Below are 27,860 nucleotides of genomic sequence, written 5' to 3' on the forward strand. Positions count from 1 at the left end.
GAACAGTGAACGCAGCTCTGGAGTATAAAATACAGGCTGGTGATACACTTTAAAGATGGAGACAGAATCAGTCACTGGTCATGGCAGACGACATACGTCATAAGGGCAGAGTCCCTCCATAGGTTCCGGATAAACAGGATATCTGTCAGAATATTCCGGACGTCCAGGGCGGAGCCTGCCACGTATATCAAGCTGTCCATCAGAAGATTAGGAGGCGCCGCTGATCAGGTCACATGGACATCTCCCGGGTTCTCATTGGCTGATGCATCGGACATGGATACCGCTTATGTCCGTATTGGTCCACAAAACAAAAACAAAAAAAGAGCGCCCCCACCTGCTCCTGACGAGTCACTGCAGCACCTCAGTCATAATGCAGAGTCTTAAAGGAGCCAAAACGCTTCCGATCTGAGAATCCTGGCATCTGAGGAGGAGAAGAAGGGAACAGGTGAGCAGTGTGGAGAGGACGGGGTTAACAAGGAGAAAACAATCCCATCAGCCTGAGCACAATCATCCGCTGTCACATGTGTCCCTCCAGGAATCTGCCGAGCTCGCCACCACTGCCGTAACGTGGCCCCCGGGGGCCCAAAAGGCTCCCGGGAGGGTTATACATGGAGCATGTGGATGAGAAGAAGCGGAGCCACAACCTGCTGTGTGTATGTGACGTGTCTGACAGTACCATACCGGCAGGAGGGGCCCCGCAACCCTGCACCGTCCTGGACCCCACCGACCCGAGGAGGTCACATTATCCACTATAAAGATCCTGCACAGAACTAATCCTGTAGAGTCCCTGCTTGTTCAGTGTCTGCAGACTGGAAGGGAGGACTGACCACAAGCTTGCTGACCGTTTCCAATAACAACAGGCAGAATAGTGAGTGCAGCTCTGAAGTATAATACAGGATGTAACTCAGGATCAGTACAGGATAAGTAATGTATGTACACAGTGACTGCACCAGCAGAATAGTGAGTGCAGCTCTGGAGGATAATACAGGATGTAACTCAGGATCAGTACAGGATAAGTAATGTATGTACACAGTGACTGCACCAGCAGAATAGTGAGTGCAGCTCTGGAGTAGATTCAGGATGTAACTCAGGATCAGTACAGGATAAGTAATGTATGTACACAGTGACTGCACCAGCAGAATAGTGAGTGCAGCTCTGGAGTATAATACAGGATGTAACTAAGGATCAGTACAGGATAAGTAATGTATGTACACAGTGACTGCACCAGCAGAATAGTGAGTGCAGCTCTGGAGTATAATACAGGAGGAACCCAGGATCAGTAATGTATGTACACAGTGACTGCACCAGCAGAATAGTGAGTACAGCTCTGGAGGATAATACAGGATGTAACTCAGGATCAGTACAGGATAAGTAATGTATGTACACAGTGACTGCACCAGCAGAATAGTGAGTGCAGCTCTGGAGTAGATTCAGGATGTAACTCAGGATCAGTACAGGATAAGTAATGTATGTACACAGTGACTGCACCAGCAGAATAGTGAGTGCAGCTCTGGAGTATAATACAGGATGTAACTAAGGATCAGTACAGGATAAGTAATGTATGTACACAGTGACTGCACCAGCAGAATAGTGAGTGCAGCTCTGGAGTATAATACAGGATGTGACTCAGGATCAGTACAGGATAAGTAATGTATGTACACAGTGACTGCACCAGCAGAATAGTGAGTGCAGCTCTGGAGTATAATACAGGATGTAACTCCAGATCAGTAATGTCTGTACACAGTGACTGCACCAGCAGAATAGTGAGTGCAGCTCTGGAGTATAATACAGGATGGAACTCCAGATCAGTACAGGATAAGTAATGTATGTACACAGTGACTGCACCAGCAGAATAGTGAGTGCAGCTCTGGAGTATAATACAGGATGGAACTCCAGATCAGTACAGGATAAGTAATGTATGTACACAGTGACTGCACCAGCAGAATAGTGAGTGCAGCTCTGGAGTATAATACAGGATGGAACTCCAGATCAGTAATGTCTGTACACAGTGACTGTAGTTTGTGGTGATTATGGTGATCTGTTCTGGGTAATGGCGGTATATTATAGCTACAGGTCTGCATTACTAGTAGCTGAAATGGCAAAAAAATCTTGTGCTGTTTTTCCACTAGCAGAATACACTGGACACGTAGCTTACAAGTTCTCAGCGATTAGTTAGGTGTCCAGTGGGAATGTGTCACTGAAACCTTCTGTCAGGTGGAACCAGATGGCGGCACATCTCCTTTAGTCTAATCTGTGTTTATTTTCTTATTCTAAGTTTTGAAGAGGATTGCGGGGGCGGCCATCTTGCCAGAGCGGCTTTTAACAGCATTTAGAGATCTGCTTTACAGCAGCCACCATGGGTCAGAGACACACTGGTCAGGCGGGGACCTCATTGACTTCCATGGGGGTGTTCGGGGCAGATCTGTGCATAGCATGAAGGGCACCTTCTCTCCACTGTGATTGGACGGCGCTACAGCCAGGGAGAAGGAGACGCCCATTGAGAAACAGGACAGACTCCTCCTCCCTGTACCGATGCCATTCATTAGCATACCGCGCGGGAGAATTTAACAGGGGCACAGCGGGCGAACGGAGCGGCGCCCAGAAAAAATAGTAAGCGCTCTTAGATCCCCGTTCTATGCCCTGCAGAACCTGATAGTTATCATAATGTCTGGACCCATGAAAGGTCGGAGCGCACACGCAGCGATTTCCAGTACAGAACCAGCCTGGTTCTAAAGGCCTGGCCCGGCTTGGACATTGGGGGCATATTGCCAGTACAAGCCCCCACCGCCTGACAGGTGTGAGTCCCACCTCAGGGACCCGCCCTTATACTTAGAACAGAGCCCGCAAAGTGCCGGAGGATGCGCCAAGCCTGCGCAGCTGACCTCCTTCAATTTCTAGGGGATTGCCGAAAATAGCTGAGCGAATGGAGCGGTGGCCGCGCTTGCGCAGTGCGCTTCACATTCATTTCAACGGGACTTCGCAAACAGCTGAGCTCGTCGCTCAGCTATTTTCGTCAGTTCCATAGAAATGAATGGAGGGCGGCCGAGCATGCGCAGTGCGGCCTCTGTTCTAAGTATAGGTGCGGGTCCCAGAGGTAGAAGCCGCACTTATCAGACATTGCGATGTGCCCCCCGGTGTCCCCCTTTAATGCAGTGCCGCCTGAGGGCCCGGAGGTGACAAGCACTCAGGACTGACCGCCGGCCTTGTCCACATGGGGTATTCAGTCTTCACAGCTTCTATTAGAGCCACTTACCTTCCGCGCCTTTTGCTGCCCCTGTTCCGTTGCCGACGTCGCGTTCTAAACGGTAAGAGGTCTCCCTGTTCTATCATCTGGGGCTACGAGGCGCGCGGACCCCGGCATCCTGCTCTCATTTACATTTTACACAGCGCCCCAACTTTTTGGGAATTGGGGTTGTAATATAGATATTGACATGGAAAAATGTAATAAAATTGCCAAAAATTCTTTAAAAATTAAATTTACCATGAAAGGATTAAGATGTAAAGAATAGTTCATTGTGTGAGGGCCCCCGAGCCGCAGACGTCTGCACCGGGATCGGCAGCCTCCCGCGCTCCAGCTCTTCTGAGACTACAACTCCCAGAATCCTGCTTTCACTTCTGTAAGAGCTACAAAAACAGCCAAGTGTGCATGCTGGGGGTTGTAGTTTCACAGCAGCTGAAGTGTCGGAGGTTGCCGCCGATTCCTGGTATAGGGTGTGAATACTCTATAAGCCTCCTGCGCCCCCCCTCTGTGCACGGTATGGGGGGAGGTCAGGGGATTATGGCGGTTAGTGGGTTCTGCGCTACTTACCGCGTTTCCGTCCCGTGAGAAATATCTTTTCTCTATCACCTGAAACAGAAACAACCGCACGTGAGACGACGGAACAAGATGGAAGACGGCGGTCACCACAAGGAAGCGCTGGGTTTGGGGGGTCACTGCCCCCTCCGATTATCCGTTACCTTGTCGAAGAACCTGCTGAGTTTGACGGCGTTGGAGGATCCAGCGGCGAGGTAGCGGGTATTAGTGCAGTCCTGTGGAGGAGAAGATCACATCATCGTTATACCGAAACCCGCCATAATAAGAACTCCTACTGCTTTAGGATCCATTTCCTTTTTCAGGATCTCTACTTGCTGTCAGTGAATGAGAACATTCTTGTTACCATCCTGAAAACCTGTACACACCAAATTCTATTTCACAGCCGACGGTTTGTTACAGTGTATCAGCGCAAACGATTCTCAGTGAACATCAAGGCCACAAGGTGTAAGATGCCAGATTCACTTCTTCTGGATACACCAGACGCTGAGATCAAGCGAGCACTGCACTGAAGGAGCCTGGTGCAAACGCTGCCCCTACCAGGCAATGCTCTGCACAGGCACTGAACCAGCAGGGGGCGACACCAAGACGGGGTGGCTCATTGCCTGACAGCTAACAGCAAAGCAGTAGTTGTGAATGCAGCTCTGGATGCGAGTAGAGTATTAGACATAATGTAACAGAAGAATTGTGAATGCAGCTCTGGATGTGAGTAGCAGAAGAATTAGCAGCATTGTGAATGCAGCTCTGGATGTGACTAGTAGAAGAATTAGCAACATTGTGAATGCAGCTCTGGATGTGACTAGTAGAAGAATTAGCAACATTGTGAATGCAGCTCTGGATGTGACTAGTAGAAGAATTAGCAACATTGTGAATGCAGCTCTGGATGTGACTAGTAGAAGAATTAGCAACATTGTGAATGCAGCTCTGGATGTGACTAAAAGAAGAATTAGCAGCATTGTGAATGCAGCTCTTGATGTGACTAGTAGAAGAATTAGCAACATTGTGAATGCAGCTCTGGATGTGACTAGTAGAAGAATTAGCAACATTGTGAATGCAGCTCTGGATGTGACTATCAGAAGAATTAGCAACATTGTGAATGCAGCTCTGGATGTGACTATCAGAAGAATTAGCAGCATTGTGAATGCAGCTCTGGATGTGACTATCAGAAGAATTAGCAGCATTGTGAATGCAGCTCTGGATGTGACTAGTAGAAGAATTAGCAACATTGTGAATGCAGCTCTGGATGTGACTATCAGAAGAATTAGCAGCATTGTGAATGCAGCTCTGGATGTGACTAGTAGAAGAATTAGCAACATTGTGAATGCAGCTCTGGATGTGACTAGTAGAAGAATTAGCAACATTGTGAATGCAGCTCTGGATGTGACTATCAGAAGAATTAGCAGCATTGTGAATGCAGCTCTGGATGTGACTAGTAGAAGAATTAGCAACATTGTGAATGCAGCTCTGGATGTGACTAGTAGAAGAATTAGCAACATTGTGAATGCAGCTCTGGATGTGACTAGTAGAAGAATTAGCAACATTGTGAATGCAGCTCTGGATGTGACTAGTAGAAGAATTAGCAACATTGTGAATGCAGCTCTGGATGTGACTAATAGAAGAATTAGCAGCATTGTGAATGCAGCTCTGGATGTGACTAGTAGAAGAATTAGCAGCATTGTGAATGCAGCTCTTGATGTGACTAGTAGAAGAATTAGCAGCATTGTGAATGCAGCTCTTGATGTGACTAGTAGAAGAATTAGCAACATTGTGAATGCAGCTCTGGATGTGACTAGTAGAAGAATTAGCAGCATTGTGAATGCAGCTCTGGATGTGACTAGAGTACAAGACATAACGTAACAGAAGAATTGTGAACACAGCTCTGGATGTGGCAGGAACTTTCGGCGCTGTTCTCTCATCCTTACCAGATTGATCTCCTCCGCATTGAAGTCCTCAGCCAGGAACGCCGTTCGGGTCAGGACCTCATTGCGTTTCGCCTCTGGGATCTGATCTAGTTTGGTGCCGATGACCAGAAGAGGGATCTGGCTGTCCGCAAAGTTCTCCCGGTCGTAGTCCCTACAGGAGAGAGCAGATTGAGAGCGGAGTAGATCCAGGAAACGTCTGAGCTCCGTCTGTCCCTCGGAAAGCTGGGTGACAACCAACATGGCCGCCCACAGGGGGTTAGAACGGACACACAGCGCGGGTCACATGTGTGGAAGACTCACCCATTGGTCACCAGCACGCCCGTGGGCTGCAGGTCTCGGTTCAGGGCCTCCAGGGACCAGCGGTAAAGGTTCTGAGACGACTTCTTGTTCGTGAGATCGTGGACGAGGACGATGCCTGGAAGAAGAGCAAACGGCGACTTTATACACCCCGCACTTCACAGGTAAAGAGAGACGTGTACTCCAGTCACATCCAGAGCTGCATCCACCTCATGTATTATGCACCAGTCAGGTCCAGAGCTGCATTCACCTCATGTATTATGCACCAGTCAGGTCCAGAGCTGCATTCACCTCATGTATTATGCACCAGTCAGGTCCAGAGCTGCATTCACCTCATGTATTATGCACCAGTCAGGTCCAGAGCTGCATTCACCTCATATATTATGCACCAGTCAGGTCCAGAGCTGCATTCACTGAATGTATTATGCACCAGTAAAATCCAGAGCAGCATTCACCTTGTGTATTATGCATCAGTCACATACGGAACTGCAGTCACTTCATGTATTGTGCACCAGTAATGCCTGGAGCTGCATTCCCCTCATGTACTATGCACCAGTCACATCCAGAGCTGCAGTCACTACATGTATTATGCACCAGTCAAATCCAGAGCAGCACTCACCTTGTGTATTATGCATCAGTCACATACAGAGCTGCAGTCACTTTATGTATTGTGCACTAGTCACATCCAGAGCTGCAGTCACTTGAATTTAATCTCTGCGGAGCACACCTTGCTGTGGTGCAGTCTAATTGTCATCCACAATGCAGTGCAGCAGAGGGGTGTATGTCAGCACAGCGTAGGCAGATGCCACGGAGCAGCCAGGAGAATAAGTACAAGACATGATACTGCTGTGAATGCAGCTCTGGATAAAACTAGAGGAAGGAACAGCAGGACTGTGAATGCAGCTCTGGTGGCGATTGGTGTAGAGGTTGTAATGCGAGTGCAGACTTGTGACCACAGCTCTGGATGTAAATAGCAGAGAAGACATGACATAACTGCAGCTCAGGATGTGATTGGAGTATAGGACATGATATTACAGCATTACTGTGAAATCAAATCTGGATGTGACTGAAATACGAGACTTTATGCGAGTACACAATTATGGCTGCAGCTCTTGATTTATATAGAGTATAAGACATGATGTAACAGCAGTACTGCGAGGACAGCTCTGGATGTGACTGGAGTATAAGACATGGTATTACGGCAGAAATGGGACTACAGCTCTGGATGTAACTATTCCACTATATAGGGCACATAAGTAGAGCGGTCCCAGAAGTGAATTACCCTTAAAATATAACCTTTATAAATACGATAATAAAATGGATATTCCCTCAAAAATGTGATGTACGGTATATATATATATATATATATATATATATATATATATATATATATATATATATACACACACACAGATACAGATAGGCGGACTTAGTGATCAATCCAAAGTACCTCTAATAGTGATAACGGATACATAGGAGGCGGCAGGGCACCAATTACATAATAACCAGATACCGTCTATTAGGGGTTAATGCCCTATATAACAGAACGGCTAAGAATCCAGAACAGGACTGATAGAACTGTTAGCCGCCATGTGCTCGGTACTCCCGGTACCCGGGTAATGATATAGCGGTGATCGTAGTCAACGATTGGAAATTCCTTTTCACCTTGATGCCGAGGTGCTATAGTCGAAGCCTATAGGTCAGGGAAGGTGCAACCCTAAATATCCCTACCCTGAAAAGAGCGACCCCACTCAATCGACGGCTCACCCTAATGTGCCCTGGATGCCCCTAAAAACCACATTAATAATACTAAAAGTCGTCCCGACGCGTTTCCCCAACAGGTAGCGAAGGTTCCTCGGGGGACAAGTAGTGATCTGGTGGGGATGTCCCCGATGCTGGCCGCCTAGATGATGACAGGCGCAGAGAGTCTCCAAACTAGCCGTACCTTTATACAGACGCCGCGCTCCAGGTGCCGCCGCTCAAGAATAAAAAACTGGAGCAACGATGCATCACTTCCGGTATATGGAACGCAGAATGCATTCCACCGCTGACGTACTTCCGGTATATGGAACGCAAGCAGCGCTCCAAATTCACAGGACATCAGCACAGAGGGATCAATGCGCAACATTGCATAGACATCAAGAGGGGCTGAGGGGCACGTGATCAACATCCACATAACGTGCATCAGCGATATGAATGGACAAGCTGGGACAGGAGCCAGTACGGCACAAGACGGAGGGTAATACAAACGGGGTCAGGGATATAATAACCAGAAACCGCACAGGAGCCATTCTGGTCTGATGAAGAAGGCAGGATAGATGAAACACTTAAGGGTATGCTCTTAGGCCAGAGGGAGACGCCGTCTTGAGACGGTGGATCCATTGAGCCTCTTTACGTAGAATTTGTTTGTCCCAGTCACCGCCGCGAGCGGATTTACGAACAACCTCAATGACTTGAAAAACAATAGCTCTGGGGTCTCCCTGATGGAATTCAGTAACATGTCGAGCGATGGGTTTATCCCATTTATGATTGATGTCCAATGGTCGCCCACCCTCCGTCGTAGTTCCCTTCTGGTCTTCCCCACCTAGTCGAGGGGACAGGTACATGTGCAGGGACCGCACCCTGTGTCTTACAGTTTGCAAAGTCCCTAATTTGGTAGATTTTATTGGTAGAGATTTGTGGATAAAAGGACAGCAGATGCATCCATTGCCACATTTAAAGGTCCCAAGGGGTTTGCGGTCCAGCCAGGTGCCGCTCGGGCGCGGTATCACATAGTGGCGGTCACCAATCGTTCTCCCTCTCCTGTATGTAACCAGGGGTCGTGGAGGGATAAGATCCCCAATATCCGGGTCCGATCGTAGAATCCCCCAATGTCGTTTTCAAAAAGCCCTGTACCCGACGGTTTTGCTCGTCAAATGTACCGATAATACGTAAGTTGTCATCCTCGCGTTTGGCACTCGGGATGTTGTGTCCATCTCTGTCCAGTGAATGGTGAGCGGCGTCCCTGAGGGTTTCTGACGGATAACCACGTCGGGAGGAACGAGTCCGAAGGTCCCCTGCTGGTGGCTTAAAGGTTTGCAGAGAAGAACAATCCCTTCGTATATGAAGGTATTGCCCCTGCGGTACGCCTTCTCTCAGACTCGGGGGATGATCGCTATCCCACCTTAGGAGGCTGTCGGTTTCCGATAAGTCTCGGTACATGAGAACGTCAAGGAAGGCGATACATCGACTATTGATCTCGTGGGTGAACCTAAGGCCAATGTCATTGATATTAAGCTGCTGAATTCGGCTTCCCACAAGATCAAGATGTCATCGATGTATCGCCCCCAAAAGAGGATACGGGAAGTCCATCGTTCACACGGTTCATTGAAGACGATAGTGTCCTCCCACCAGCCCAGGAGGAGATTGGCATAACTGGGCGCACAGGGGCTACCCATGGCGGTGCCCCTGAGCTGGTGGGAGAACCGGCCGTCATCAATTGAAGAATTTCCAGTACATACTGGTTATGTGCTCCATGCTGGACACCCCTTCAACCCAGATTTCTGCGGACGCTGGTATAAAGGGCTTCGACGTCAATCGGTGCTAATAGGACATTGTCATCAGCCTCAATAGTCTCGATGAATCTGTGGTGTCAGGAATGTAAGATGGCAAAGAAACAACAAAGGAATGACGTATTGTGTCAATATAAATGCTGCTATTCTGGGTGATGGAACCGACACCCGAGACAATAGGACGGCCTCTAACGGGAGGATACCCCTTGTGTATTTTGGGTTGGAACTTGTGGGTTGTTTGGGATCATGAATCTCAGTTCATCCGCGGATATGACCTTATCTTCGAAGGCCCGCAATAGTATTGTTTCCAGACACCTGGCAAAGGGCTCCGTAGGGTTACGAGGTAGGATCCCATAACGGGTCCTGTCATTGAGAAGATCATAACACATAGTCTGATCCAGGAGGACCACATTGCCCCCTTTATCTGAGGATTTACAGACAATTGCAGCATCTTCAATGAGGGCTTTTAGGGCCGTCCATTCTGCATTATTAAGATGTTTTGTAGGAGGAAGAAGAGGAATGGCGTCCAGCTGTTCAGTGACTAATTTATAAAAAACATCAAGTACCCGAGTATCTTGTGTTGGGGGCATTTTTTGATACCCAATCTGAGGGAGGTGAAGGGTCCCTGGCCAGGGGTTCTCGTATTCTCTTCTAAAAGGGAACTAAGTGCACGGACATCCCCAAGGTCTGAGAGACGCGCCCAGTGCCCGACGCGTCTCACCCAGTGCCCGACGCGTCTCACCCAGTGCCCGACACGTCTCACCCAGTGCCCGACGCGTCTCACCCAGTGCCCGACGCGTCTCACCCTCACGTCTTCTGAAAAACCTTTTCCATTTCAATTTTCGAATGAAGAGATTCAGATCCTTGATCCAACAGAATGAACCAAATCGTGTGGTGGGGACAAAGGAGAAACATTCAAAGTCTGTAAGACCCCTTGCAGACGAGCGTGTCCGGATTAGGTCCGGATGCGTCCCGGGTGTACTGCGGCAAACCCGCGCGAGTAGGTACCTAATTGCAGTCAGTTTTGACTGCGATTGCGTTCCGATGTTCAGTTTTTATCGCGCGGGTACAATGTGTTTTGCACGCGCATGATAAAAAACTGACTGTGGTACCCAGACCTAATCTTCTTCACCGAAGTTCAGGTTTGGGATCGGTGTTCTGTAGATTGTATTATTTCCCCTTATAACATGGTCATAAGGGAAAATAATAGCATTCTGAATACAGACTGCATAGTAAAACAGCACTGGAGGGGTTAAAAAAATAATAATAATTTAACTCACCTTAATCCACTTGTTCGCGCAGCCGGAATCTCTTCTGTCTTCTTCTGTGAGCAATAGGACCTTTGATGACGTCACTACGCTCATCACATGGTCCGTCACATGATCCATCACCATGGTAAAAGATCATGTGATGGACCATGTGATGAGCGCAGTGACGTCATTAAAGGTCCTATTGCTCACAGAAGAAGACAGAAGAGATGCCGGCTGCGCGAACAAGTGGATTAAGGTGAGTTAAATTATTATTATTTTTTTAACCCCTCCAGCCCTATTGTACTTTGCAGTCTGTATTCAGAATGCTATTATTTTCCCTTATAACCGTGTTATAAGGGAAAATAATAATGATCGGGTCTCCATCCCGGTCGTCTCCTAGCAACCGTGCGTGAAAATCGCACCGCATCCGCACTTGCTTGCGATTTTTACGCAACCCCATTCATTTCTATGGGGCCTGCGTTACGTGAAAAACGCACAAAGAGGAGCATGCTGCGATTTTCACGCAACGCACAAGTGATGCATTAAAATCACCGCTCATGTGCACAGCCCCATAGAAATGAATGGGTCGGTATTCAGTGCGGGTGCAATGCGTTCACCTCACGCATCGCATCCGCACGGAATACTCGCCCGTGTGAAAGGGGCCTTAGTGAGCGATCAGATAGGGTAATAACCTGATTGGTCTGTGATCGTACGGGCCCCTCTGTGTCCCTTCTGAGGCCGTCTCCCTCTACCCCGGCCCTGAGCAGCGCCCTCAGTGTCAGACGAGTCCGTGTCCGTTGTGGAGGAATCAAAATTATAATTGAAAACACGTTTTTCACGAAATTCAGTCAGATCTTGTACAGAGTGCCGGCGTCTTCTGACTTTAGCGCGGTTTGATACCGTTCAATGTTATCCTGTGGTACGGCTTCCCTCCTGGCGAAATCACTCTCCGCTTTATAATTCCGCGCGGCTTCTATAAGGGATTGAACGGTCGCGCGGATTTCTCCAGACTTTGACGTTCCTCCTCCAATAACAAGTTCATGAACTAAGGATCCCTGCCCCCACCTGGTAACAGGACCCGGACCTCTCCGCCGGGACCAGTCGCACTCCGGGGCCTTGGGGCCCTACTTTGTGCTGAATGGAATGGTCCAACTCCCCACCAGGATCGGAGATTACCTTCATATGCCTCTATCCCCTCCCTCTCCTCACAAAGCCATGAGTCAGCGTTAGTGGGGGCTCTGAGAAAAACAGCTCTGGATGTAACTGGAGAATAAGACATGAAGTAACATAATTACTGGAAGTGCAGCTCTGGAGCTATCTAGAGTATAAGACATGATATTATGGCAGAATTGGGACTACAGCTTTGGAAGTAACTGGAGAATAAGACGATGTAGCAGCAGTACTGAGAGTGCAGCTCTGGATGTGACTGGAGTATAAGACATGATAATATGGCAGAGTTGTGACTACAGCTCTGGATGTGACTGGAGTATAAGACATGCAGTAACGGCAGTACTATCAGTGCAGCTCTGGATGTGACTGGAGTATAAGACATGCAGTAACGGCAGTACTGCGAGTGCAGCTCTGGTGGTGACTAGAGTATAACCCCAAGCTAAGCGCAGCCCCCCGTTACCGTTGACGCCATTGTAGAAGACGGCCCTGGTGCTCTTGACGCTGCTGGCGCTGCCCACCGACCCGCCGACGTCCCACAGCTCGATGTAGAGGGTCTTCTCCTCTGGGGTCCCCTCCCGATACTCGTGAAGCTGACAACAGAGAGTGAAGTGACTGACGGAGCCCGGGCAGATGATGGGGTGCACTACAACTCCCATCACTCACCCTGACATCCACCGAGCAGCCGACCGTCCACGATGGATTCCCCAGGACTTGGTTCTGACACAACAAATGGACTAAGGAAGATTTCCCGACACCTGGAAACAGAAGACACGAGATGTGCGGTACAGAGGTAGTCAGCCACCTCTAAGGGGCCTGCAGGACGTGACCCGACAACCTCCGTCCGGGAAAGCTGGCTGACAACCATATTGGCCGATAAATGACTTCTGACGAGAGACAACGACACAAGGACTTTCACTTACGGCAATCCCTGGCAGCCGCCATCCTACAACTCACCCGAATCCCCCAGCACCAGCACCTTCACTCGATCCAGCGCCGCCATGTCACCCGACATGACACGCCTCTCTCCACCGTCACCTTGACAACCAGAGCACGCCTGATCCTGATTGGTCACCTCCGGTTACATCTTCCAATCAGAAGCAACTTCAACCTAAAATTGGGCGGGCCATACGGCGGAAGTACGTCACGATGCGTTCCAGGCTGGCTACTCCACGTCGTTGTCACTTTGAAGCCTTCCGGTGGCCATTGCCAGTACTTTCATGTGCGTGTAGTCGGACTGGAGCGAGAATATTATACATGTGAATGTCAGCAGTTCTCCAGTATCATTGACTGTGGGGATCCTGTCTAGAGAACAAAGGGCGGCTTAGCCGTAGGAATCACTCCGAGAGCAGAGTTCCCTTACTTAATATGGCGGCCGGACGGAATGACGTAGAAAAAGTGCGCCTGTGGGTGACGAATGGACAGTGGCCGGCGAGGCGGCGTGAGAGGTGAGTGTGTCTGCAGTTAGTGCACATATGAGGGGCAGTATAGCATTCATATCATGTGATCAGAGCATTACCTGCTTCAGGGAGGGCGTGTCCCGTGTCATAGCCCCTCCCCTTGAATAGATAAGTATGTGCCCCCCTCCAGACCTGTAATACACCATAAGCAGAGTCTTCTTTCAATATCCTGCCTGTAATTCTCTCCCCTGTATTCACCTATAATTTAGATTCACTGCTTGCTGTCAGTGAATGTTTCTCATTCTTCGCTGCTTCCTCCCTTTGCAGATAAGATGACGGACCCGGAGGCGGTGACGGAGGTCCCGGCCGTGCTGAAGCGCCTGGCCAAGTACGTGGTGCGCGGCTTCTACGGGCTGGAGCATGCGCTGACGCTGGACATCCTGATCCGGAACCCCTGCGTCAAGGAGGACGACATGCTGGAGCTGCTGAAGTTTGACCGTAAGCAGCTGCGGGCCGTGCTCAACACGCTGAAGGGGGACAAGTTCATCAAATGCCGCATGAGGGTGGAGACCGCCTCCGATGGGAAGACCACCAGGCACAACTACTACTTCATCAACTACCGGCTGCTGGTCAACGTGGTGAAGTACAAGCTGGACCACATGAGGCGCCGGATAGAGACCGACGAGAGGGACTCCACCAACCGCGCCTCCTTCAAGTGCCCCAACTGCTGCAGCACCTTCACCGACCTGGAGGCCAATCAGCTGTTCGATCCCATGACGGGTAAGAGAGTGCACCAGCACTGTACATGATATTTACTCCAGAGCTGCACTCACTATTCTGCTGGTGCAGTCACTGTGTACATACATTACTTATCCTGTACTGATCCTGAGTTACATCCTGTATTATACTACAGAGCTGCACTCACTATTCTGCTGGTGCAGTCACTGTGTACATACATTACTTATCCTGTACTGATCCTGAGTTACATCCTGTATTATACTCCAGAGCTGCACTCACTATTCTGCTGGTGCAGTCACTGTGTACATACATAACTTATCCTGTACTGATCCTGAGTTACATCCTGTATTATACTCCAGAGCTGCACTCACTATTCTGCTGGTGCAGTCACTGTGCACATACATTACTTATCCTGTACTGATCCTGAGTTACATCCTGTATTATACTCCAGAGCTGCACTCACTTTTCTGCTGGTGCAGTCACTGTGTACATACATTACTTATCCTGCACTGATCCTGAGTTACATCCTGTATTATACTCCAGAGCTGCACTCACTATTCTGCTGGTGGAGTCACTGTGTACATACATTACTTATCCTGTACTGATCCTGAGTTACATCCTGTATTATACTCCAGAGCTGCACTCACTATTCTGCTGGTGGAGTCACTGTGTACATACATTACTTATCCTGTAATGATCCTGAGTTACATCCTGTATTATACTCCAGAGCTGCACTCACTATTCTGCTGGTGCAGTCACTGTGTACATACATTACTTATCCTGTAATGATCCTGAGTTACATCCTGTATTATACTCCAGAGCTGCACTCACTATTCTGCTGGTGGAGTCACTGTGTACATACATTACTTATCCTGTACTGATCCTGAGTTACATCCTGTATTATACTCCAGAGCTGCACTCACTATTCTGCTGGTGCAGTCACTGTGCACATACATTACTTATCCTGTACTGATCCTGAGTTACATCCTGTATTATACTCCAGAGCTGCACTCACTTTTCTGCTGGTGCAGTCACTGTGTACATACATTACTTATCCTGTAATGATCCTGAATTACATCCTGTATTATACTCCAGAGCTGCACTCACTATTCTGCTGGTGCAGTCACTGTGTACATACATTACTTATCCTGTACTGATCCTGAGATACGTCCTGTATTACACTCCAGAGCTGCACTCACTATTCTGCTGGTGCAGTCACTGTGCACATACATTACTTATCCTGTACTGATCCTGAGTTACATCCTGTATTATACTCCAGAGCTGCACTCACTTTTCTGCTGGTGCAGTCACTGTGTACATACATTACTTATCCTGTACTGATCCTGAGTTACATCCTGTATTATACTCCAGAGCTGCACTCACTATTCTGCTGGTGCAGTCACTGTGTACATACATTACTTATCCTGTACTGATCCTGAGATACGTCCTGTATTATACTCCAGAGCTGCACTCACTATTCTGCTGGTGCAGTCAGTGTACATACATTACTTATCCTGTACTGATCCTGAGTTACATCCTGTATTATACTCCAGAGCTGCACTCACTATTCTGCTGGTACAGTCACTGTGTACATTACATTACTTATCCTGAGTTACACCCCCCCCCCCCCCCCCCATCTCGTACATATTATCCCGGGGGGAAGACGGCAGCCGGCCCGGTACTGCTCTCTGCAGACAGAAATGAGATTGTTCGTATGACTCCCGGTGATATGGGGTCCTGATGTCCCTGTGCTGTGGCCCCAGGCTCTGTACGTGATTTGGGTGGTCCCCTCCTGCTTCTTGTTTTATGATCAGTATTTTTGTGTTCAGGACCCTCTCCTGGTTTTGACTTATGATAAAAATAAAAATTTGTGTTTAAAAATGACTCCTCCAGCACTGAAGTGTGAATGATGCCGTACACGGTGAAGGGTGCAGTGTAATGCACTGTCCAGCAGGGGGCGCTCCTCTGCCTCCATACACACTGCTTCCAATTCCGGCAGTGGTCACTTCTGGCGCCCGTCCTCTCGTCGCTTCCTTTTCTTCCACCTCGTGACCTTTGTCAGGTTGTGGGTCTTTCTAAGTCCCCCACTTTTTTCTGGGGTGTCCCAGTTGCATGAGCTCCTGCTGCTCAGTGACTGCCCGGGAACGCTGGCATACAGAAGCAATCCACACGGCAACTTCACAGCTGCACTCGCTCTTCTGCTGCATCACCAGAAATCTCCCAGCATCCCTTGCTTGTTCATTTTCTGCATCTGGCCTGCTCTGGTGTTTTGCATTCTGGGAAGTCTCCTCTTTATACGAGGCACAGCCCCAGTGCATTATGGGAGCACAGCTGGGGCTGGCCATCGTTTGGCACCCAGCTTTCCTGAGATCCTGACGGCAGTGCACTTGCAGCTCTATGTACTGCAGTAGAGTGCACTCTGTTGCTCCCTGTTATCAGACATTTGATCAGGGCCGGTGAGTACAGTCTGTTGCTCCCTGTTATCAGCCATTTGATCAGGGCCGGTGAGTACAGTCTGTTGCTCTCTGTTATCAGCCATTTGATCAGGGCCGGTGAGTACAGTCTGTTGCTCCATTTGATCAGGGCCGGTGAGTACAGTCTGTTGCTCTCTGTTATCAGCCATTTGATCAGAGTCGGTGAGTACAGTCTGTTGCTCTCTGTTATCAGACATTTGATCAGGGCCGGTGAGTACAGTCTGTTGCTCTCTGTTATCAGCTATTTGATCAGAGTCGGTGAGTACAGTCTGTTGCTCCCTGTTATCAGACATTTGATCAGGGCCGGTGAGTACAGTCTGTTGCTCTCTGTTATCAGCCATTTGATCAGGGCCGGTGAGTACAGTCTGTTGCTCTCTGTTATCAGCCATTTGATCAGGGCCGGTGAGTACAGTCTGTTGCTCTCTGTTATCAGCCATTTGATCAGGGCCGGTGAGTACAGTCTGTTGCTCTCTGTTATCAGACATTTGATCAGGGCCGGTGAGTACAGTCTGTTGCTCCCTGTTATCAGCCATTTGATCAGGGCCGGTGAGTACAGTCTGTTGCTTCCCATTATCAGCCATTTGATCAGGGCCGGTGAGTACAGTCTGTTGCTCCCTGTTATCAGACATTTGATCAGGGCCGGTGAGTACAGTCTGTTGCTCTCTGTTATCAGCCATTTGATCAGGGCCGGTGAGTACAGTCTGTTGCTCTCTGTTATCAGCCATTTGATCAGGGCCGGTGAGTACAGTCTGTTGCTCTCTGTTATCAGCCATTTGATCAGGGCCGGTGAGTACAGTCTGTTGCTCTCTGTTATCAGACATTTGATCATAGCCGGTGAGTACAGTCTGTTGCTCTCTGTTATCAGACATTTGATCATAGTCGGTGAGTACAGTCTGTTGCTCTCTGTTATCAGCCATTTGATCAGAGTCGGTGAGTACAGTCTGTTGCTCCCTGTTATCAGACATTTGATCAGGGCCGGTGAGTACAGTCTGTTGCTCCCTGTTATCAGCCATTTGATCATGGCCGGTGAGTACAGTCTGTTGCTTCCCATTATCAGCCATTTGATCAGGGCCGGTGAGTACAGTCTGTTGCTCCCTGTTATCAGCCATTTGATCAGGGCCGGTGAGTACAGTCTGTTGCTCTCTGTTATCAGCCATTTGATCAGGGCCGGTGAGTACAGTCTGTTGCTCTCTGTTATCAGCCATTTGATCAGGGCCGGTGAGTACAGTCTGTTGCTTCCCATTATCAGACATTTGATCAGGGCCGGTGAGTACAGTCTGTTGCTCCCTGTTATCAGCCATTTGATCAGGGCCGGTGAGTACAGTCTGTTGCTCTCTGTTATCAGCCATTTGATCAGGGCCGGTGAGTACAGTCTGTTGCTCCCTGTTATCAGCCATTTGATCAGTGCCGGTGAGTACAGTCTGTTGCTCCCTGTTATCAGACATTTGATCAGGGCCGGTGAGTACAGTCTGTTGCTCCCTGTTATCAGACATTTGATCAGGGCCGGTGAGTACAGTCTGTTGCTCCCTGTTATCAGACATTTGATCAGAGTCGGTGAGTACAGTCTGTTGCTCTCTGTTATCAGACATTTGATCAGGGCCGGTGAGTACAGTCTGTTGCTCCCTGTTATCAGCCATTTGATCAGGGCCGGTGAGTACAGTCTGTTGCTCCCTGTTATCAGCCATTTGATCAGGGCCGGTGAGTACAGTCTGTTGCTCTGTTATCAGACATTTGATCAGGGCCGGTGAGTACAGTCTGTTGCTCCCTGTTATCAGACATTTGATCAGGGCCGGTGAGTACAGTCTGTTGCTCTCTGTTATCAGCCATTTGATCAGGGCCGGTGAGTACAGTCTGTTGCTCTCTGTTATCAGCCATTTGATCAGGGCCGGTGAGTACAGTCTGTTGCTCTCTGTTATCAGCCATTTGATCAGGGCCGGTGAGTACAGTCTGTTGCTCCCTGTTATCAGCCATTTGATCAGGGCCGGTGAGTACAGTCTGTTGCTCCCTGTTATCAGCCATTTGATCAGTGCCGGTGAGTACAGTCTGTTGCTCCCTGTTATCAGCCATTTGATCAGGGCCGGTGAGTACAGTCTGTTGCTCCCTGTTATCAGCCATTTGATCAGGGCCGGTGAGTACAGTCTGTTGCTCCCTGTTATCAGCCATTTGATCAGGGCCGGTGAGTACAGTCTGTTGCTCCCTGTTATCAGACATTTGATCAGGGCCGGTGAGTACAGTCTGTTGCTCCCTCTTATCAGCCATTTGATCAGGGCCGGTGAGTACAGTCTGTTGCTCCCTCTTATCAGCCATTTGATCAGGGCCGGTGAGTACAGTCTGTTGCTCCCTGTTATCAGACATTTGATCAGGGCCGGTGAGTACAGTCTGTTGCTCCCTCTTATCAGCCATTTGATCAGGGCCGGTGAGTACAGTCTGTTGCTCCCTCTTATCAGCCATTCTGACCTTAGTGTATGTCTTTGGTCTACTCTTTGGACTGGGGTGGTTACTGTCCCTTTAAGAGTCACGTGGTGTCATTCTGCCTCATCATCATATATTTGCTGCGGTTACTTTATCGGATTCGTTTGGTCGCGCCTGTGTACCTATGTGATCTGCGCTCGGCGCGGTGACCTTGGAGCAGCCTGGTTAACCCTTCTCCTGCTGCTGTTTTTGGTGCTGATTGATCCCTGCAGGGATGGGGCCCTCAGGAGGGGCCCGCTGACGGCGCCAGTCGCTTCCATTACCCGGCCCGCTGGATGCTCTTTATTCTGGACCACAGGCTGCGATAGAGCCCCACAGGTCCCTGGGGCCTCCGCTGACGAGAAGCCTTCACAATCCCCCTGCTCCGACTCCTCCATCCGGAAATCCCTTCCCCCACTATGTCTGATCGTAACATGGCGCGATACCCACAAAATATCAGCCGTTTACGCTATTCTCACCACTGCGCCCCCTCCCACGGGCCGAAATCATTCCAGGCAAAGTAATCAAATGTGTGAATGTTCCCTCACATCTAAACCGGACAATACTGTCCTATACACTAATCACAAGAGCTGCATTCATACTTCTGCTGCTACTTAATGTATTATGCCCCAATCCCTTCCAGAGCTGCCATCACAAGTCTGCAGTTAAATCATGTCTTACACTGTAAACACATCCAGGGCTGCATACACAATTCTGCTGCTCCATCATGTACTCCATTCACATCCTGAGCAGTACTCACAATTCTGTTAGAACATTGTGTCTTATACTCCAGTCACATCGAGGACTGTGTGCAAAATTCTGCTACTGCAGCATATCTGACTGTGTGTACTCCAGTCACTTCTTGAGCTGCATTAATAATTCTGCTGTTATAGTGTGTCCTATACTCCAGTCACATCCAGAGCTGCGTTTTCAATTTTTTTCCTGTAACCTCAGAGCAGTGCGCGGAGGGAGCTCAGAGGACGGGGACGGTGTTGGAGCTCAGCTGTTAGGTCTCATCATTTTCAGGAGAGTGAAAACCTGAAGCCGAATAACTCACCATTTAGTGAGTGCAGCTCCAGATGTGACTGGAGTATAATGTACAAGATCTTTGCAGTATGATTTTATGCAATTAATACTTTCAAGCATTAAAATCATGTATTTCTGGGGGGGCAGTTTCTGAAATCTTGCTCTTTTATGTCGTGAATTTCCACCCAGCTTTTCCAGCCTCCAGAGCAGCGCTCCTCACCTGCTTTTGTAGCCATCCATGTCATGCCCTAGATTGCTGCGTAATCAGGCAGATATAACATGTCTGAGTCTAGGAAAGCTGGGTGGGAGCAGCCATACTGATTGTCACCCAGCTTTCCGAGCAATGACCAACTCCTAGCGTTAACCCTTTGAGGTGAGAGCATTTGGCCCTCGGTGATCTGTATCTGTTTGGAGCTGCGCCCGCCATTCGCTTCCTTCTCCCCTCCAGCTGTCATTGCCTCCTCCAGAAGAGACGCCGACCTTGGTTCTGTGTTCTTCGCCGGGCGCGCCTCTGCACCGCGCCATTGTTGGCATCTGATTGCAGAGGAGAGACAATGAGCAGCTGGAATGCTGTAGGCGTTTAGCAAATTGCAATGGATGCCGCTCCAGACACTTCGTGAATAGGAGACCTTGAAACGCGCTTCTCCTGTCTCTGCAACCGCTGCTGACACTTAACTGCTGCAGTGCTGGATCCCCGTGTTATACATCATCTACTGAGCAAAAGGGTTATTAGCATATAGACTGGTAGAGGGTGCAACAACTGGTGCATAATGGGCCCATTGTGTACATACATTACTGATCCTGAGTTACATCCTGTATTATACTCCAGAGCTGCACTCACTATTCTGCTGGTGAAGTCACTGTGTACATACATTACTTATCCTGTACTGATCCTGAGTTACATCCTGTATTATACTCCAGAGCTGCACTCACTATTCTGCTGGTGCAGTCACTGTGTACATACATTACTTATCCTGTACTGATCCTGAGTTACATCCTGTATTATACTCCAGAGCTGCACTCACTATTCTGCTGGTGCAGTCACTGTGTACATACATTACTTATCCTGTACTGATCCTGAGTTACATCCTGTATTATACCCCAGAGCTGCACTCACTATTCTGCTGGTGCAGTCACTGTGTACATACATTACTTATCCTGTACTGATCCTGAGTTACATCCTGTACTATACTCCAGAGCTGCACTCACTATTCTGCTGGTGCAGTCACTGTGTACATACATTACTTATCCTGTACTGATCCTGAGTTACATCCTGTATTATACTCCAGAGCTGCACTCACTATTCTGCTGGTGCAGTCACTGTGTACATACATTACTTATCCTGTATTATACTCCAGAGCTGCACTCACTATTCTGCTGGTGCAGTCACTGTGTACATACAATACTTATCCTGTACTGATCCTAGGTTACATCCTGTATTATACTCCAGAGCTGCACTCACTATTATGCTGGTGCAGTCACTGTGTACATACATTACTTATCCTGTACTGATCCTGAGTTACATCCTGTATTATACTCCAGAGCTGCACTCCCTATTCTGCTGGTGCAGTCACTGTGTACATACATTACTTATCCTGTACTGATCCTGAGTTACATCCTGTATTATACTCCAGAGCTGCACTCATTATTCTGCTGGTGCAGTCACTGTGTACATACATTACATATCCTGTACTGATCCTGAGTTACATCCTGTATTATACTCCAGAGCTGCACTCACTATTCTGCTGGTGCAGTCACTGTGTACATACATTACTTATCCTGTATTATACTCCAGAGCTGCACTCACTATTCTGCTGGTTTATACTGGAAAGTCACATGTAATAGAGCGGGACATATTGAACAAGCAGAACATTTTCAGCTCTGAAGTTGCAGAATTGTGATTTCAGCTCCAGAGTATAAGCCAGGCTGTAGCACAGAGCAGTGAGGTACGGTGATTCCGGGGTTTACACGGTTTTGTATTCTGGACTTCCTGACTGTCTCCTCATCTTCCAGGTACGTTTCGATGCACGTTCTGCCAGACGGAGGTGGAGGAGGACGAGTCTGCGATGCCCAAGAAGGACGCCCGCACCCTGGTTGCCCGATTTAATGAACAGATAGAACCGATCTACGCCCTGCTCCGCGAGACCGAAGACATCAACCTGGCCTACGAGATCCTGGAGCCGGAGCCCACCGACATCCCCGCTCTCAGACAAAGGTACCCGACCCTCCCAGACTGTAGGGGGCGCTGTTACTGTGCAGCCGCCTGCAATGTATTCCAGTGGTCGGGAGTCGTGCGGTTTTCTCGCAGGTTCCGGATATAGGGGGCGTGACCTGAGCTTCCAGTCATCCCGCACCCCAAATTCCAAGACCTGAGGGAAGGATGCTGCACATAACCTGGGACGCCCCCCATGAATCTGCCCGGCTCCTGCCTTCTCCCAGCATCTCCTGCTTGTTCAGTGTCTGTGCAGAACTTGGGGACTTCCATTCTGGGAAATGTAGTTCTTGCATCAGGCGCTGTAAAGTCAGTGTAGGAGGTGTCAGTGACGTGTCCACCTGCTTACTGACGGTCTCCAGTAACAGTTAGTAGTATAGTGAGTGCAGCTCCGGAGTATAGTATGGCTATGTGTGCAGTTATGCCGGTCAGACGGTGTTGTGGGCTCCTGTCTGGTCTTGCTGGTGGTTTCCTCCAGTCCTTCTTCTATGATTGCAGATGAAGATGTTTTCTTGGTAGGTTTCGTGCTCGGTACGATGGCCGCCCCCTCAGATCTGTCTCTCCACAATCTGTCAGATCCTAAAAACTTTGCACTTAGAAGAGAAGGAAGCGATTAGTGTGAGTGGAGCGGTACTTCGCTGCGCAGGCGGTAATGTACCCATCCCCCAGGGAGACCTCTGTATCCGTGCCGCACCGCGCGCCCGTTATGTATTGGGCTCCATATTCAGCTCTTACCTCCATATTTTTACCTCCGTGTTTTGCAGCAAGGAGAGAGCGGCGGCGGCGGCGTTGGGCGCGGCCTCCGGTCCTCAGAAGGGAGCCTGGTCCAAGGGTCCCTCCTATGAAGACATGTACACCCAGGACGTGGTCATCAGCATGGAGGAGCAGGAGGACCTGCAGAGGGCGCTCACCGAGGGGAAGCCAGTGAAGGAGCGGCCCATCTGGCTGAGGGAGAGCACCGTGCAGGGCGGAACCTACAGCGAACCCGCCGACATTAAAGATGGTGAGCGGCGCTTTAATTCCCGCCTATGGTTCCTTCTGGTTTGTAGTGCGGTCCCGCTCCTCGGGGGCTGCACTAGGGTTAATGGCAGTTGTGGGGTATTCACCTAGGAAATCATCCGCTATCGGCTTTAGGGGAACCCGCGGGGGGGGGTCTTCCAAACCAGTTAAACCCCTTAAAGGGGTTGGCCCACCCCCCATCTTTTTGTGCAGACCTACAGAACGGTGCCTACTTACCTGCTCCCCATCGCTGGGTCCGCGCTTCTCCTCTCCCTGGCCTCAGCTGCCTCACTCGGGTCCTGCCTCTGCTTTGACACCGCTGCAGCCAGCGGCGACCTGCCCCACTGACACGATGCAGGGGGGGGGCAGGTGACGGCTGCAGAGATGTTGGCAGCTGAGGCCAGGGAGCGACGGAGCAGCGGCAGGGAGGGGGTTAGCTTCCCTTTGCAGGTGGCCATACCCTTTAGGGCCTCTCCAGTGTTCTTTAAATAAAGTTTTGTGTAATTAAATTTTTGTAAACTTTTATTTTTATTTTTTATTTACCAGTTCTTCAAAATCTCTGCTTCCTGTCAGTGAATAAACACCATTTTCGTTTGCTTTTGGAGCTTTAAAACCTGTCATTGCCTTGTCCTGTGCGCAGAGCTGATGGGCTTGTTACAGTGTGTCAGTGCATGGCAGTGTGAAGTCCACGTCAGCTGATGGGACACTTAAGGGACTTTCACACGGCAGAATTTCGCCTCCCATCCGATCTCAATTCTCGGAGTGACCGCAGCTTTAAGCAGATCCTCAGCGCCGCCTCTCATCGATATGTATGGGAGACGGAGAGGCTGACGTTTCGGCGAGGCTGTCCGTGTGAACGTCGCCGTAGGATTACCGTCCTGATACACTGTAGCAAAGTCGTAGCTGTGTGAGCCAGAATAGGATGTAAATAATGTTCTCATCCACTGACAGCCAGCAGGGATCTTGAAAGTGGCACCAAAAGTTTCCCTTAAAGGGGATTTCCTCTTCTGTGTCCATGCGGTGTTCCCCTTTTAAGCATCCTCCCGTGTCTTCCCCCAGGTCTGGACGCGGAGTCCTTCCACGAGGAGAGCCGCCCAATCGCGGATGAGAATGAAGAGGTGATGCAAGCTCTGCTCATTCACGAGAAGAAGAGCGCAGCCGCCGCCTCCTCCGTGGGGGTCTCCTCCACCGTCGGCGCCAGCGCGGGGGGCGGCAGCGATTCCGACAGCGACACCAGCGAATCGGACCAAGATAGTCCGGTGAGCCGGCATCCTGTGAGCGCGGCCTCCCGGATCATGGAGGATGATGACGATGAGGAGTTTGAGGAGGTGTCTGCAGACCCCGCGGTCACGGTGGGCGGGCGGCCGTACCTGTACAGCGAGGTCAGCCAACGGCCAGAACTGGTGGCGCAGATGACCCCCCAGGAGAAGGAGGCCTACATAGAGATGGGGCAGAGGATGTTCGAAGATATGTACGACTGAGCCGCAGCGGGCGCCGTCTTCAGGCTCCGCTCTCGCGCCATCATTTTATTACCTACAGATACGTTTTTTTAATTTTACTCTTTTAAAGTCAAGTGGAGGGGGGGGGGCATTTAATGTACTTTAAAAGTTTTTATTTTTAATTTATTATTAAACCCGCCCCCCCTCCTCCAATGAGCCCCTGTAAGCCGAAGAAACGGATCGGTCACATGACTGGCGATTATCGTCCCCTCCCCCGAGCTGTGTATATAGAAGGTTTTATCTGGTTTTTATTACTTTTTATTGTGGGACGAGCTGAATTTATTTTAGACCCCCCCTCCCCCCCCCCACTACCACTATTATTTGTGCCAAAACCGCAAATTGATGGAAATCCTCAAATATATCTGAAGATTTTTTTTCCCCCCCCTTGTTCTGTCTATAAAGTCTCAGGTCGTCTGTGACGGTTTTCTTAAAGGGCCGGTGTCCAGTCTTCTGTAAGTAGAGCTCAGCCGGAAACGTTCTGCAACTTTCTAATATACGTTGTGTTTCAATATCTCTGCTTGCTGTCCGCTGTAGACCATATGCTGTGACCTAAACAGCCTGGGCTCCAGGATTGTACATGTTACCTGCACTGGTACAAGGTAGCAAACTGCCAGGGCAGGAATTACTCTTAGACTGATACATTGTTTAAAGCCAGCTGATCTGTTACAAAGTTTCCATTCAGCCATAGCAAGCGGAGCTCTAAATGCCTTACCTAATGATTTGTGAAACTGGACAAGCCCCTTTCTTTACATCATTAATCATCCAATTAATGTGGACTGCGCTGGAAATATGTAATGTGGCTTCTGATTGGTGCTCACGTCTGTGGGAGGAGCCAAGATGGCGGCCTCCGTCTTTATCCATTGGCGGGAGAATCTGATGGCGGTTAACGTTTATACTGGTTGCGGTGCAGCTGCTGGTCTTTGGGGGGATTTTCAAGTGTTTTTGTGAAGTTATTTGACTCTTTTCTTAAATAAATTTTTTGTATTTGTAATATTTTTCGTTTGTTTTCAACTCAAGACGGAAAATGATGGTGAGATCTGTGCCCGGGAAAGCCGGGTGACATCTGCCATACCAACTCCCCAGATCTCCTGCATCGCCCGTTTCTGGCCTCTCCGTTACGTTACCTCTCAGTGATCCAGGGAAGGTGGGGGATGGGCTGTAATGATTGGACTTCTCCGACATAAATCTGGACGGGTCCCTTTAAGGCGAGACCCACACGAGCGCAGCATGTGTCAGTGACCGGTCCCGTTCTGGCCTCCCCTCCTCTGACCGGATCGCACAGCATTATAATGATTTATAATGCTGTGTAACCCTGAGGGTCCTGGAACCTACTGAATTACACTGACATAATGCTGTGTAACCCTGAGGGTCCTGGAACCTACTGAAATACACTGACATAATGCTGTGTAACCCTGAGACTCCTTGAACCTACTGAAATACACTGACATAATGCTGTGTAACCCTGAGGGTCCTGGAATCTACTGAATTACACTGACATAATGCTGTGTAACCCTGAGGGTCCTGGAACCTACTGAATTACACTGACATAATGCTGTGTAACCCTGAGGGTCCTGGAACCTACTGAATTACACTGACATAATGCTGTGTAACCCTGAGACTCCTTGAACCTACTGAAATGCACTGACATAATGCTGTGTAACCCTGAGGGTCCTGGAACCTACTGAAATACACTGACATAATGCTGTGTAACCCTGAGACTCCTTGAACCTACTGAAATGCACTGACATAATGCTGTGTAACCCTGAGGGTCCTGGAATCTACTGAATTACACTGACATAATGCTGTGTAACCCTGAGGGTCCTGGAACCTACTGAAATGCACTGACATAATGCTGTGTAACCCTGAGGGTCCTGGAATCTACTGAATTACACTGACATAATGCTGTGTAACCCTGAGGGTCCTGGAACCTACTGAAATACACTGACATAATGCTGTGTAACCCTGAGGGTCCTGGAATCTACTGAATTACACTGACATAATGCTGTGTAACCCTGAGGGTCCTGGAACCTACTGAATTACACTGACATAATGCTGTGTAACCCTGAGGGTCCTGGAACCTACTGAATTACACTGACATAATGCTGTGTAACCCTGAGGGTCCTGGAATCTACTGAATTACACTGACATAATGCTGTGTAACCCTGAGGGTCCTGGAATCTACTGAATTACACTGACATAATGCTGTGTAACCCTGAGGGTCCTGGAACCTACTGAATTACACTGACATAATGCTGTGTAACCCTGAGGGTCCTGGAATCTACTGAAATACACTGACATAATGCTGTGTAACCCTGAGGGTCCTGGAATCTACTGAAATACACTGACATAATGCTGTGTAACCCTGAGGGTCCTGGAACCTACTGAATTACACTGACATAATGCTGTGTAACCCTGATGGTCCTGGAATCTACTGAATTACACTGACATAATGCTGTGTAACCCTGAGACTCCTTGAACCTACTGAATTACACTGACATAATGCTGTGTAACCCTGAGACTCCTTGAACCTACTGAAATGCACTGACATAATGCTGTGTAACCCTGAGACTCCTTGAACCTACTGAATTACACTGACATAATGCTGTGTAACCCTGAGGGTCCTGGAATCTACTGAATTACACTGACATAATGCTGTGTAACCCTGAGACTCCTTGAACCTACTGAAATACACTGACATAATGCTGTGTAACCCTGAGGGTCCTGGAATCTACTGAAATACACTGACATAATGCTGTGTAACCCTGAGGGTCCTGGAACCTACTGAATTACACTGACATAATGCTGTGTAACCCTGAGGGTCCTGGAACCTACTGAATTACACTGACATAATGCTGTGTAACCCTGAGGGTCCTGGAACCTACTGAAATACACTGACATAATGCTGTGTAACCCTGAGGGTCCTGGAATCTACTGAATTACACTGACATAATGCTGTGTAACCCTGAGGGTCCTGGAATCTACTGAATTACACTGACATAATGCTGTGTAACCCTGAGGGTCCTGGAACCTACTGAATTACACTGACATAATGCTGTGTAACCC

The 27,860-nt window shown here is 49.0% G+C and overlaps 2 protein-coding genes across 2 annotated transcripts; one reads left to right on the top strand and one right to left on the bottom strand.

Moving 5' to 3' along the window:
* Positions 1-299: 299 nt before the first annotated feature.
* Positions 300-13,036, bottom strand: RABL3 (RAB, member of RAS oncogene family like 3). Its single transcript, XM_040422834.1, has 8 exons — positions 12,956-13,036; positions 12,665-12,756; positions 12,462-12,591; positions 6,034-6,148; positions 5,734-5,884; positions 3,958-4,029; positions 3,809-3,847; positions 300-421 (listed from the first exon to the last, which is right to left on the bottom strand). Exons 1-8 carry the CDS (start codon positions 13,011-13,013, stop codon positions 362-364), a joined length of 717 nt encoding a protein of 238 aa, XP_040278768.1. The 5' UTR covers positions 13,014-13,036; the 3' UTR covers positions 300-361.
* Positions 13,037-13,223: 187 nt separating this feature from the next.
* Positions 13,224-25,717, top strand: GTF2E1 (general transcription factor IIE subunit 1). The gene is made up of 5 exons (XM_040422833.1): positions 13,224-13,446; positions 13,726-14,178; positions 22,101-22,302; positions 23,064-23,302; positions 24,358-25,717. The coding sequence occupies exons 1-5, from the start codon at positions 13,416-13,418 to the stop codon at positions 24,777-24,779; spliced, it is 1,347 nt and encodes a 448-aa protein (XP_040278767.1). The 5' UTR covers positions 13,224-13,415; the 3' UTR covers positions 24,780-25,717.
* The last annotated feature ends 2,143 nt before the right edge of the window (positions 25,718-27,860 follow it).

The sequence above is a fragment of the Bufo bufo genome, chromosome 3 (assembly GCF_905171765.1).
Source record: "Bufo bufo chromosome 3, aBufBuf1.1, whole genome shotgun sequence".
In the NCBI taxonomy this organism is placed as follows: domain Eukaryota; kingdom Metazoa; phylum Chordata; class Amphibia; order Anura; family Bufonidae; genus Bufo; species Bufo bufo.